Here is a 14,760-nt window from a genome sequence, read left to right as displayed (position 1 = left end):
CATTGTGGCGGAGGATTGCTGAAACTTCTTCAGTTATGATGAAATGTATGCAGTGATTACCTCTATGTCAAAGCGACTTTCGGAAGGAGAGTGTGGTGAGATCTATGGTCTTCACCTTGCAGGAAAACCCCTCCAAGAAATTGCATCATCTTACAGTGTAAACAATACCACAGTCACTCGAACAATTCAGCGAAAAGATGATACAGGAACACATGCGACTTGTCCTAGAAGTGGTCGGCCCTTGAAATTGACCGTGGAAGACGAGAGGGAGATTTTAGGGAGGATTGACAAGGACCCTAATTGTCCTTGGCAAGTTTTTTTTTCATATGGAAAGGAGCTGGATGATGAGGGTAAACAAGTGAGTGGATCAACTGTGAAGCGGCATATGGAGGAGAAGGAAGACCTACACAAGCGGGTGGAAGGAGTGAAGCCATGGCTTCCTCCGCATTGTCACAAACTATGTCGTGACACCTCAATGATTCCACTGACAATGACCCTCCTTTGACCATCAAAACCCCTATCACGTCTTAACCTCTTTACTCTACATGTAACTCAGGACATCTGAGACCAACTACGGTGAAGTACAACGGGAGAATAAGGTACACGGGGGGCCTGGAGCATAAGGACAACAAAGTATGGCGAAGTTAGACGGAGTTAGGCTGAGTAGGGACAAAGGGAACAGAAGTACGGCAAAGTTAGACGGAGTTAGGCTAAGTAGGGACAATGGAAGCAGAAGTACGGCGAAGTGAGACGGAGTTAGGTGAACTAGGGACAATAGGAGCAGAAGTGCGGCGATGTTAGGCGAAGTTAGTCGTAGGAGAGAGAAGGACGGCCGGGGACTTGGGGAAGTTGGATGAAGTGCATTGAAGTACGCCTAAGCGCGAGAGGGTTGGGTGAACATCTAGGAGGAGTAGATAATATTAGCTGAGAAGATCGCTGAAGTTCTTCAGCAATCCTTGATTGTTGTCAGTAGTGAAAGACAGATAGAGATAGCTATATGCAAATTGGGATACATCGCCATCAGTAGAACAAAAACCCCAGTTAGAGTAACTACGCCGAAGTACGCCGTAGTTACACTCCTTTTGACGTCTGTGCCCTTCTGGTTGGGTGAGACATCAACTTAGAAGCAACAAGTTAGCCGAGGTTCGTCGACCGTCAGTCTGTTAGAAGGAAGTTGTTCGGCGCTCGTGACACGCATGCAGTAGGCAGTTGGAATCAGTGGGCAGAGGACAACGAGGGACAAGACTGGAACTGGGGGATATGGACAGACGAGTGTACAGTGGAGGAAGGATCAAAGAAGCATGGACGGGACTGGACCATACACCGACCACACAAGGAGTTCAAGCCAAAACACTTCAAAGCCGATTTCCATTCATCACGCATCACTATCCCAGTCTGGAGCGCTATCACATATAATCACAAACGGCCTCTCTTTCGCATCCCTATCGATAAAATCCGTCTTCCTACCAATACCATCAAAACTGTTGGTTTGACATGCTGAGAAATACATCAACCTCATCCTTCGTCCCCTTCTCCACTCCTATGTCATTGAACTACAGTCCGAGGGTCATGCAGATGTTCTCGTCATGGTTGACGGCTACCCTGCACACCGTGCTGCTATCACCTGCCAAGCAGAGTCCACTCGGACTCCATCGTCTTCCTCATCCCCCTTACTCGCCTGGCTTGAACCCTATCGAGTCACTTTGGTCTGATTTGAAGCGGGAACTGGATAAACTGGCCCGGAAGTCAACCTCAGCCGATCAGGTGAGAGACACAGTCACCCCACAACGGAGCTGACCATAGACATTTGCAGAAATGGAACGGATTTGGAATGCAATCCCGGTATCTCGGGTGAATCGCTTGATTGAAGGAATGGAGAGCCGGAGACTTGCTCTGATAGCGTTCGGAGGACTCCAGACACACTTCTAGATATGATTATGCATGTGAGTGTTGACCAGTCATACTAGCTGTGTTGCCCATGCTGCATTTTCGGTCAATATGTTGATCTAACACGAAGGTGGAAAAAGCGTGCGATCACGCCCTGGGTGCCACGTTCCCGGCGTTGCAAAACTTTTGCTAACAACAAGTATAATATATGGGGGTCCCGTCCGGACGCGGACGGTCGCATCAGGCAAAATTTGCCACCGCGCGGACTCGGTCCGTCCGGCCAAAACTGCCACTTTGGGCAACTGTCCCGCACCTCAGAGATTGAATCCTAATGCATACCCTTGCAATTCCTAATGCCATTAGCAAGGCTATGTCGTATAACTGCAGTTATACATGTAAACAGAGCCAATTATACTTCAGTTATACGCCATGGGTTTCCTAATGCATTAGTAGTCATATCATTGCCAAAAGTTTTGCATCTTAACTATTGTCATCATCTTACCACTCACCGTTGTTCTTGTTATTTTATCAAGTCTTTTGTAACAATCAATATGCCTCGTCATCCCAAACAGAACCCTAACACACTAAGGAACGTGCCTTATGTTGCTCCTCAAGCAAGGAACGCTGTTGATGAGACCATGTCACTGCAACAGTATAAACACCAGGAAAATACGATTAAACAGTACAAAAGCCGTCAAAAAAAGTGGTTCAAATGGGTTGTGAGCAAGCCTCGGCTAACTGAGTGAGTCAAAGATTTAGTCCTGCCAACTTCTGCCAACTTTTGCCAACTTTTGCCAATTACAGCCGTCGTTGTCAAGGTACAGCACGCTCAAGCTTGATGTCCAAAGGAACGGCACATGAGGCCCATCAAAAGCCATGTGCTGATGATTAGAGCAACAGTTACCCCGCAATTGGCCCTTTTATTTCTATATGAAGTGGTTCTTGTGTCTAAAACACATAAACAGTCAAAAGTGGTCAGTTCTACAGGTGAAAATGAGTTACCACTTGAAGATGACGACCTCGAGGCAATAGACACGACGTCCGGGGATGAGACCATTGAGTGGGCAACGGATGAAGATCAACTCATTCTCAATGAGGCACAAGTTGATCTTGATCAACTCCTGCTGTCTACCGCTGGTTCGTCTTCAAGAGAACATAGTGGGCCTAAATCTGGTCTTTATTATCAGTTGTTGTCTAAATCAGTGCTAACTATACAAGGTCTATCCATCATCCTTAAATGTCAAGTCACGGGGGGGACCGTACACGCATGGGTAGCCACTTTAGTCAATCTTTGGGAGCAACAGGTAGAAAGGGGTATCAATGGCTGGAGCTCGCCTAGAAGCGTGCATACAGCTACAATCATTCTGGTATTACAAAAATCCAATGAACGTAGAAAGAAATTACTTCACGAGGACAAAGGAAAACGTGAGTGTACGTTTATTGTTTTGATTTAACAGACAGAACTTTATTACAACGGATAGGATAACGTAGGACAATTAGAACAATCATTTGCACATTACATGGAAAGAAATATCAAAGAGGGACTGAGAGACGCTCTTGCGCAAGCTACTGGGACATTTGGTATGCTCCATGGCAATAATCAACGCAGGCTTTTGTTATCCAACTTGTCTTCCAAGATAGCAACAAATGAAGGCCCTTCCCCCTGTCTTTTTATTATTATGGTATTACATTCATCTAAGACAAACGCGTCTGGAAAGCCTCAGTATGCAGCTTTCATGCACAACAAGAATCCTCAGATATGTCCTGTATTTCTGCTGGCGTCGTATTTGTTTGCTCGGTGTGTTTAAATCAGGGTATAAGATGTTTGCTTTACTAACCACCAGTTTATATTGTGGGCCTTCTCCAAGTGGCTTTCCAGATATGTCAACACAAGCAAATTGGTACAATATTCCACTCTTAAGCAATGCTAGAGACAGATCTAAGGAGATCTCATACGACACACAGCGACGAGCGATAAATGGAGCCTTACAAGCCGCAAATGTTCATACTTATCAGAAAACACATGTCAATAGGTGAATGGGTGCTAGATTAGTGGAACAGGGTGGCACCTCCCCAGATGAAATTGCTCGAGCAGGACATTGGGCTCATTCGGTCATAGAAATACACTATCTTACGCATGTTCCTCGACAAACGTTACAAGCCCATGCAGGTTTTCCTATTGAAGGGAATGGTTTCTTCTTACCGCGAGCTGTTACACCTCCTGCTACGCTACTGAAGAAAATCTTTCCAGAAGCTGAGAAATGGTATGTTTATTTATTGATCTTTTAGTATCTTGGAAGACTAACAGTTTTAGGCTGTCTTTGATGAACGCTGCCGAACGTTTGCAAGAAGAGCTTACAGGTCGTATGTTTTTGCAGACCATAATCTCTTTACAAGAAGTGTTCCTACAAGATGTTCCTCATTTGCGAAAAGCATATCCATCACTATACATCTTCAATCATCCTCTGTTTGCCGACAAAGAATACTTACGATATGAAGGACATGCGTTGACTTGTACTATCACAAATGAAAAGCAATATGATAATCGAATTGCCCAAGCTCTTCCCATTTTGCACGATCTTTTACAAACTCAAACACGAGCTCAGCAACAATTGTTTCAAGACATCCTTGGAAACGTTTTTCAACTCAGTCAAGGACAAATGGAGCAACAAGAGCAGATGAAGGCGGTATCCGATGGGGTTATGTTGATACAAACGGCTTTAAACCGACCTCTAATCATTCCTGGCCCTTTACAAGCTTTACTAGCTGAAATTTCTGGTGGGATGTCACGGCCGTCGAACAACTATTTCTTAATAGACCGACGGTCGACGAACCTCGGCTAACTTCACGCTCTGAGTCGATGTCTCACCCAACCAGGAGGGCGCAGACGTCGAAAGGGGTGTAACTACGGCGTACTTCGGCGTAGTTACTCTAACTAGGGTTTTGTTCTACTGATGGCGATGTATCTTGATTTATAGCTATCTCTATCTGTCTTTCACTACTGACAACAATCAAGGATCGCTGAAGAACTTCAGCGATCTTCTCAGCTAATATTATCTACTCCTCCTAGACGTTCATCCAACCCTCTCGCGCTTTGACGTACTTCAACGCACTTCGTCCAACTTCCCCGAGCCCTCGGCCATCCTCTTCCTCCTTCGACTAACTCCGCCTAACATCGCCGCACTTCTGCTCCCATTGTCCCTACTTAGCCTAACTCCGTCTAACTTCGCCGTACTTCTGCTCCCATTGTCCCTACTTAGACTAACTCCGCCTAACATCGCCGCACTTCTGCTCCCATTGTCCCTACTTAGCCTAACTCCGTCTAACTTCGCCGTACTTGGTGTCAGAAGTCCTGAGTTACGTGTAGAGTAAAAAGGTTAAGGCGTGATGGGGTTTTGATGGCCAAAGGAGGGTCATTGTTGGTGGAGTAATCGAGGTGTCGCGACGTAGTTCGTGACATGGGAGCTCTCAACCATTGAACATCAGTGACAATCACTTGGTCCCGTCTACAAAATCGTCTTCCTCTTTATCCATTACACTCCAAGCAACCAGCAATGTTTCTTTGCCGTATTTGCAAGACCCTTTGCAGACAACCATTCGTACTCCATTTACAATGAATTGTACCGTCTGCACTGTTCAAGAATTATGGCAAGAGTATACATTAGGTAATAATGGTCGACCTTCCATACAAAGTCAGTACGAAAGCAGCTCTGGTCTAAAGCAAGCCAGTGAAACGGAGAAACAATTTTATTGAAGGTGTATGAACATTATCCGTGCAGCTAAAGACTTAGCAAGTGCCCAAGAAGTCAATGGAAAGGAAGCAGCCCAGTTATGGGATAAACATAGACAAAGTTTACAAAACCCGTCACTAGATACTTTACAGAACTGGTTGAACAAAGTATCTTCAATAGATAGACTTTCTATTTGATTGTTGTCATATGTATGTATCATTGACCTACTTTCCATTGATTCTTGCCAACTTCTGCTAACTTCTGCCAATTGTTGCCAACTATTGCCGACTTTTTTGTATATCAGAGGTATGAAAGACAGGCATAGTAAGACACCCAAAGGAGGGTTTAAAGACTTTCATCAGCAACAACCTGCAGGGATCAGTTTGTCAGATGTAGAAAGTAGAATGCATGAAGAGTACAATATTGACAGAGGTGAGAAATGAGACGAGGGAATACACGGAAATAGCAATATTGCTCCAATGTGACAGTTACCCGATTGCTCTATTTCCGACACCCCCACTCAAGCGGATCTGCCACATACCCCTAATAACTCCCTCAGTCTATCAAATGTATCTGAAGGGAGAGCCTTTGTCAATAAGTCTGCCATATTCTCTGCTGAGGGAATATGTGACAGAGAGACAGTGTTGTCTTCAACTTTCTCCCGAATATAATGATGTCGCAGGTCAATATGTTTTGTCTTGTTGTGATGGACTGGATTCTTGGCAAGAGCTATAGTTCCCGCATTATCATTGAGAAGTTTCAAAGGTTCTTGACCAAGTTGTCAGATGTAGAAGTAGAATGCATAAAGAGAAAAAGTACAATATTGACAGAGGTGAAAGAGACGAGGGAATACGCGGAAATAGCGGAAGCGCTCCAATGTGGCAGTTACCGATTGCACTATTTCCGACACCCCCACTCAAGGGGATCTGCCACATACCCCTAATAACTCCCTCAGTCTATCAAATGTATCTGAAGGAAGAGCCTTGGTTAACAGGTCAGCTATATTCTCCGCTGAGGGAATATGTGACAGAGAGACAGTGTTGTCCTCAACTTTCTCCCGAATGTAATGATGTCGCAGGTCAATATGTTTTGTCTTGTTGTGATGAACCGGATTCTTGGCAAGAGCTATAGTTCCCGCATTGTCATTGAGAAGTCTCAAAGGTTCTTGACCAAGTCCAAGTCCCAAATCATCCCAAAGTTGTCTTATACAGCTTGGCGTGTAGCATCTGATGCCGCCATATACTCCGCTTCTGTTGTTGAAAGCGCAACTGTAGGTTGTCTCCTACTTTTTCCAAGCGACGACTCCACCATAAACTTTAAAGACATATCCAGTGGTTGATCTTCTAGTGTCCAAATCTCCTCCCCAATCTGCATCTGCGTAACCCAAAGCAATGCGATTGCTATTCTCTTTGTTGAAGGTGAGACAAAGATCAGAAGTACCACGGATATAACGAAGTAGGTGTTTGACCGCTTTCCAATGTGAGTCATTCCATTTACTAAGGAATCTAGATAACAGACTTGCTGGAAAAGCAAGATCAGGTCGAGTTATGGTTGAAGCATAAAGAATAGCCCCCACTGCTTGGGCATATGGGTAGTGTTTTGCTTCATCATGTTCTTGATCGGTTGCAGGGATTGGACGAAATCCAGAAGGTAGAGGAGTTTTTGCAGGATTGCAATCTTTCAAGTCAAATCGTTCAAGAAGTGATTCAAAGTAATGTTCTTGAGACATAAACAGTTTGTGATTTGTTCTATCACGATGAATGTTGAAACCAAGAAAGTATTCAACTGGACCAGAGTCTGAACACTCAAATTCTGAATTAAGGGCCGCTTTGAAGTTGTCCAACATAGTTTGATTGTTACATGCAATGAGTTGATCGTCAACATGTACCGAGAGCATGAGGATGTTATCTCCTTCACGCTTTGAATAGAAACAAGGATCCGCTTTTGTAGGAAGTAATCCTTGAAATTGTAACCACTTGTCAAGTGCTTTGTTGAAACATCTTGGTGATTGTTTTAGACCATAAAGCGACTTGCGCAACCAGAGTACTTTGTTTGCTGGAATGTTGGATCCTTCTGGTGGTTGCATGTAGATTGTTTCTTCTAATTCCCCATTCAGGAATGCCGCTTTGATATCAACTTGATCACATTCAAGATCAAAGTGGTTGACAATTGCCAGAAACACTCGAATTGAATCTTTGTGCGCAACAGCAGCAAAGAGTTCATTGTAGTCCAATGCTTCCACTTGATTGTAACCTTTTGCGACAAAGCGAGCTTTGTAGGTCGATGGGAGTCCAGTTTCTCCGTCTATCTTGTGAGTGTACACCCATCTTCCCTTTAAAATGCGCATTGTTGGATCCAAGTCCACAACTTCCCAGACCTTGTACTTTGACATTTTTTCAAGTTCTTCATCCATGCTTTTTCTCCAACATTCCCATTCACCTGTATTTTGCGCTTCTCGATAGGAGTTGGGTAGATTCATGGCTGCAAGGGCATGAGCTGCAAGACTGAAGGATGTATCATCATCATGGAGGTTGAGTTCATCTGAACTTTCAGAGGAGGAAGAGGATTCTTCATCTTGCAAATTTTGCGCAAATTGTCGTTGTGCAATTGCATTTTGGCGCCTAGGATCACGTTCAGGATTTTGTAAAAACTCTTGATTCTGTGCGTTTCTTTGCTCCTCAAGTTGCTCAAAGAGAGTTTGTATGCGCCTCAATGGCTGAGCTTCATTTTGGTTGATATCATCTTGGGGGTCTTGCGCAATGTCATTTTGAATTTTTTCAACTCCAATTGAGATTGTTGTGGTTTTTGAATTCGCTTTTTGATTATCTAAGTCCCTGTAAGACGGATTTGACTGATTTCTGCGGTGAATATCCGCGCCACTACCAATAATACGTGGTGCAAGTTCTAAATCAGGAACTTCAGGAATTTCAGAGAAATCTGATTTTAAAGCAAAAATGACATCTCTTGTGATCCAAATCTTTTGTGTGACACCGTCCAAAATGCGAAAGTTGTTTGTACCTTCTTGGTAACCAAGTAGTTGTCCCTCGCAATAGCATTGTGCAAGTTTGTTGCTTTGTTTATGGTCACAGTGGTAAACTTTACATCCAAATGGTTGGAGATGAGAAAGTCGCTTTTTGCTTTTGTACCAAATGTCATCTGGAACTTGTCGCTTTGGACCACCCGGACATCGATTGCGTATATAAGCAATGTAATTTGCAGCTTCTGCCCAGTACTTAGTAGGAATCCCAGAATGCGCCAGGACTGTGCGAACTCCATTGAGAATTGTAAGATGAAGTCGTTCTGCATGTCCATTGTGTGTATGCACATCTGGAGGTACTTGAATGTGTTGAATACCATGTGTTGCGCAAAAGTTCCTCATTGCCATAGAACTAAATTCTCCACCATTATCAGAGGGAAGTGTTTTAACTCTAGTGTCAAGTTGTCTGTCTACTTTTGCAATATGGTGTTGTAATTGCGCAAAAGCGTCTGATTTGTGTTTGAGAAAGTAAAGATGTACTTTTTGGGTGAAGTCATCATAACAAGACAGGAAGGAAACCGCTCCACTAAGAGATGGAGTTTGAGCTGGTCCCCACAGATCAAGATGAATGACTTGTAGCGGTTCAGTAGCACAAATTTCGCTTGGAATTGATGGTAATCTCCTTTCTTTTCCAACCACACAACTTCTGCACTGAAAATTTTTTGCATGAGAGTTTGTAAATTCACATCCTAACCGTCCTGACTTTGACAAATTGATTAAAGCGCCAACATTGAGGTGTCCGAGGCGCTTGTGCCAGTCTTGTAGGTCAGTTGTGGTCGCAATATTTGCAGCAGGAGTACTTGCTTGTAGAAGATAAAGACGATTATGTTTTTGCGCAGAGAGAAGAACTTGGTGATTCTTGCAGAAAGTCGCAATTCCCTTTCTGAAGCGCCATTCTGAATCTCCCCCATCTTCTGATGCGCCTACAGACAGCAAATTTTGGTCCAAACCAGGAACTAAAAGCGTGTTTGGAAACTCTGCACCGTTTATGACTAGTGGACCAGCTTGTGCACATGGTAGAATAGCAGAATTTCCGAATTTTACACGAGTTGGAGGGATTGAGTGGATTGATGAAAGCGAATTTTTGTCATTACACATGTGATGAGAAGCGCCTGAATCCACCACAAAAATTGACTTTGAACTGGCAGATAAAGCGATGGGATTGTCTGCAGTAGCAACTGCAGTGAGAAAAGCGCTAGCATCGGAAAGATAAGCAATATCGGCTGTCGCTTTTACATTGGAAGTTTCTTTTTCTTTTTCTTTTGATGCCAAATTTGCGCGGTTTGAATTCTTTGGTTTAGTCTTACAATCTTTGGTTGAATGACCAGTCTTCTGATGAAATGAGCAGTATCTCAAATGATCTGCTGGTGGGAATCGATCAAATGGTTTCTTTGGGTTGTTAAAACTCAATTTAGAGCAAAATTTCAATTTTGCAAACATTCTGTCACGGCCGTCGAACAACTATTTCTTAATAGACCGACGGTCGACGAACCTCGGCTAACTTCACGCTCTGAGTCGATGTCTCACCCAACCAGGAGGGCGCAGACGTCGAAAGGGGTGTAACTACGGCGTACTTCGGCGTAGTTACTCTAACTAGGGTTTTGTTCTACTGATGGCGATGTATCTTGATTTATAGCTATCTCTATCTGTCTTTCACTACTGACAACAATCAAGGATCGCTGAAGAACTTCAGCGATCTTCTCAGCTAATATTATCTACTCCTCCTAGACGTTCATCCAACCCTCTCGCGCTTTGACGTACTTCAACGCACTTCGTCCAACTTCCCCGAGCCCTCGGCCATCCTCTTCCTCCTTCGACTAACTCCGCCTAACATCGCCGCACTTCTGCTCCCATTGTCCCTACTTAGCCTAACTCCGTCTAACTTCGCCGTACTTCTGCTCCCATTGTCCCTACTTAGACTAACTCCGCCTAACATCGCCGCACTTCTGCTCCCATTGTCCCTACTTAGCCTAACTCCGTCTAACTTCGCCGTACTTCTGCTCCCATTGTTCCTACTTAGCCTAACTCCGTCTAACTTCGCCGTACTTGGTGTCAGAAGTCCTGAGTTACGTGTAGAGTAAAAAGGTTAAGGCGTGATGGGGTTTTGATGGCCAAAGGAGGGTCATTGTTGGTGGAGTAATCGAGGTGTCGCGACGTAGTTCGTGACACATTCCAGTTGCACTTTCTCCCTCAGTTTTCCTCCTACTCCATTTTGCTTGAACTCCAGCCTGTACTTCGCTTGAAGATAGTGATTCCCTAAGCCAAAGCGTCTGTTTAAGCGTTGTAAACGGTTCTGGAAGCGCCAATGTCATAGCATAGGCTAACATCTTGTCTGAAAGATTTTCTCCTGCTGAATTCAACTGTGCATGTGCACTGCCCTGTGCTGCAAGCGCGGCGGAACTAGAGCAATCGGGCAACTGCCACATTGGAGCGCTATTGCTATTTCCGTGTATTCCCTCGTCTCATATCTGACCTCTGTGAATATTGTACTCTTCATGCGTTCTACTTCTACATCTGTCACAGAGTGATTTGGCGACTTCCATTCCTCAACATTGGATGGTAAAGCGGATGAAATTGTTTCTGAAAGCAACTGAAATATGATAGAGTACGCTTTTACGCTTTTCAGACGGTCTTCTTTTACACTTTTCAGACGGTCTTCTTTTACGCTTTTCAGACGGTCTTTGATGTTTTCCTTATCTTTCAGGTCTTTAGAGGGTGGTTCGAGCTTGATATACGGTAGTAATCCCTTGCCCATAAGTGTGGCAGCAATATGAGCTTCCCATCGCGCATAATTCCTGCTTCCTCGCAGTTTGACGATTTTTACTTTTACTTTGGTGTCAGATGAGTCGGACATTTTTCAAATTTGAATAACTCGATAACCAATGGAGGAACAAAGCTGAATTTCAGTGTGGCGGTAGATGCAGCGAATGTGAATATGTTAAGCAAATAAGAGGACCGAAGTGAGAGTATTGATCAAGATAATGGAGAAACGATATTTTGCAAAATGTGAAATCAGCAACAGTCCAAACAACAAAGAATAGACTCTCAGAGTGACTCAGCTGATTGCAAGGCGCGCTTGGTATGTCCTAGGACTCAGAGGCGTGCCACCGGGGTGTCCAGATTTGTCTACACCGCTGTATCTAAAGTAATACACAATGCACCTCCCACAATAAATCAGGTCCGGTTTTAGGAATGGAGAGGAGTAATGAGTGGAAAAAGCAAAAAGTGTGGAAGGGATTTCGTGCTCACCTGCGCTCCTGCAGGACTTGCCTTCACTCCCAGCCGAGAGCGTCCAGAGGCTTGTTGTAAAGTGTGGGTTTGAGGATTAAGAAAGCGATAATGTATAAGATTGTCACGGCCGTCAAACAACTACCTTCTAACAGACGGACAGTCGACGAACCTTGGCTAACTTGACGCTTCTAAGTCGATGTCTCACCCAACTAGGAGGGGGCAGACGTCGAAAGGAGTGTAACCATGGTGTAGTTACTCTAACTGGGGTTTGTTTCTACTGATGGTGATGTATCTCGATGTGAATATAGCTATCTCTATCTGTCTTTCACGACTGACCACAATCAAGGATTGCTGAAGAACTTCAGTGATCTTCTCAGTTAATATTATCTATCCCTCCTAGACGTTCACCCAACCCTCTCGCGCTTTGACGTACTTCAACACACTCTGTCCAACTTCCCCGAGTCCTCAGCCATCCTCCTCCTCCTCAGACTAACTCCGCCTAACATCGCCGCACTTCTGCTTCCATTGTCCCTACCTAGCCTAACTCCGTCTAACTTCGCCGTACTTCTGCTCCCATTGTCCCTACCTAGCCTAGCTTTGTCTGACTTCGCCGTACTTCTGCTCCTATTCTTCCTACTCAGCCTAACTCCGTCTAACTTTGCCATACTTTGTTGTCCTTATGCTCCAGGCCCCCCGTGTACCTTATCCTCCCATTGTACTTTGCCGTAGTTGGTCTCAGATGTCCTGAGTTACGTGTACTCGGGTTCACGTCAATTTTGTCAGATGTAGAAAGTAGAATGCATGAAGAGTACAATATTGACAGAGGTTAGTATGAGACGAGGGAATACGCGGAAATAGCGATAGCGCTCCAATGTGGCAGTTACCGATTGCTCTATTTCCGACACCCCCACTCAAGCGGATCTGCCACATACCCCTAATAACTCCCTCAGTCTATCAAATGTATCTGAAGGAAGAGCCTTGGTTAACAGGTCAGCTATATTCTCCGCTGAGGGAATATGTGACAGAGAGACAGTGTTGTCCTCAACTTTCTCCCGAATGTAATGATGTCGCAGGTCAATATGTTTTGTCTTGTTGTGATGAACCGGATTCTTGGCAAGAGCTATAGTTCCCGCATTATCATTGAGGAGTTTCAAAGGTTCTTGACCAAGTCCAAGTCCCAAATCATCCAGAAGTTGTCTTAACCATACAGCTTGGCGTGTAGCATCTGATGCTGCCATATACTCAGCTTCTGTTGTTGAAAGCGCAACTGTAGGTTGTCTCCTACTTTTCCAAGCAACAACTCCACCATAAACTTTAAAGACATATCCAGTGGTTGATCTTCTAGTGTCCAAATCTCCTCCCCAATCTGCATCTGCATAACCTAAAGCAATGCGATTGCTATTCTCTTTGTTGAAGGTGAGACAAAGATCAGAAGTACCACGGATATAACGAAGTAGGTGTTTGACCGCTTTCCAATGTGAGTCATTCCATTTACTAAGGAATCTAGATAACAGACTTGCTGGAAAAGCAAGATCAGGTCGAGTTATGGTTGAAGCATAAAGAATAGCCCCCACTGCTTGGGCATATGGGTAGTGTTTTGCTTCATCATGTTCTTGATCGGTTGCAGGGATTGGACGAAATCCAGAAGGTAGAGGAGTTTTTGCAGGATTGCAATCTTTCAAGTCAAATCGTTCAAGAAGTGATTCAAAGTAATGTTCTTGAGACATAAACAGTTTGTGATTTGTTCTATCACGATGAATGTTGAAACCAAGAAAGTATTCAACTGGACCAGAGTCTGAACACTCAAATTCTGAATTAAGGGCCGCTTTGAAGTTGTCCAACATAGTTTGATTGTTACATGCAATGAGTTGATCGTCAACATGTACCGAGAGCATGAGGATGTTATCTCCTTCACGCTTTGAATAGAAACAAGGATCCGCTTTTGTAGGAAGTAATCCTTGAAATTGTAACCACTTGTCAAGTGCTTTGTTGAAACATCTTGGTGATTGTTTTAGACCATAAAGCGACTTGCGCAACCAGAGTACTTTGTTTGCTGGAATGTTGGATCCTTCTGGTGGTTGCATGTAGATTGTTTCTTCTAATTCCCCATTCAGGAATGCCGCTTTGATATCAACTTGATCACATTCAAGATCAAAGTGGTTGACAATTGCCAGAAACACTCGAATTGAATCTTTGTGCGCAACAGCAGCAAAGAGTTCATTGTAGTCCAATGCTTCCACTTGATTGTAACCTTTTGCGACAAAGCGAGCTTTGTAGGTCGATGGGAGTCCAGTTTCTCCGTCTATCTTGTGAGTGTACACCCATCTTCCCTTTAAAATGCGCATTGTTGGATCCAAGTCCACAACTTCCCAGACCTTGTACTTTGACATTTTTTCAAGTTCTTCATCCATGCTTTTTCTCCAACATTCCCATTCACCTGTATTTTGCGCTTCTCGATAGGAGTTGGGTAGATTCATGGCTGCAAGGGCATGAGCTGCAAGACTGAAGGATGTATCATCATCATGGAGGTTGAGTTCATCTGAACTTTCAGAGGAGGAAGAGGATTCTTCATCTTGCAAATTTTGCGCAAATTGTCGTTGTGCAATTGCATTTTGGCGCCTAGGATCACGTTCAGGATTTTGTAAAAACTCTTGATTCTGTGCGTTTCTTTGCTCCTCAAGTTGCTCAAAGAGAGTTTGTATGCGCCTCAATGGCTGAGCTTCATTTTGGTTGATATCATCTTGGGGGTCTTGCGCAATGTCATTTTGAATTTTTTCAACTCCAATTGAGATTGTTGTGGTTTTTGAATTCGCTTTTTGATTATCTAAGTCCCTGTAATAGTCCACTTCACTTGCAAGGAGCGGGAATCTTAGT

General features: G+C 44.0%; 1 protein-coding gene across 1 annotated transcript; it reads left to right on the top strand.

Moving 5' to 3' along the window:
- Window positions 1-64: 64 nt before the first annotated feature.
- Window positions 65-1,929, top strand: TREMEDRAFT_69016 (uncharacterized protein; the record flags this gene model as incomplete). Its single annotated transcript, XM_007005169.1, is given in 5 exon segments — window positions 65-449; window positions 1,203-1,483; window positions 1,503-1,589; window positions 1,636-1,764; window positions 1,804-1,929. The coding sequence occupies 5 exon segments, from the start codon at window positions 65-67 to the stop codon at window positions 1,927-1,929; spliced, it is 1,008 nt and encodes a 335-aa protein (XP_007005231.1).
- Window positions 1,930-14,760: the final 12,831 nt, after the last annotated feature.

The sequence above is a fragment of the Tremella mesenterica genome, assembly GCF_000271645.1.
Source record: "Tremella mesenterica DSM 1558 unplaced genomic scaffold TREMEscaffold_6, whole genome shotgun sequence".
NCBI classification, from domain to species: domain Eukaryota; kingdom Fungi; phylum Basidiomycota; class Tremellomycetes; order Tremellales; family Tremellaceae; genus Tremella; species Tremella mesenterica.
Note: the sequence above shows the minus strand (reverse complement) of the source record. Positions and strands in the feature narration are given on the sequence as shown.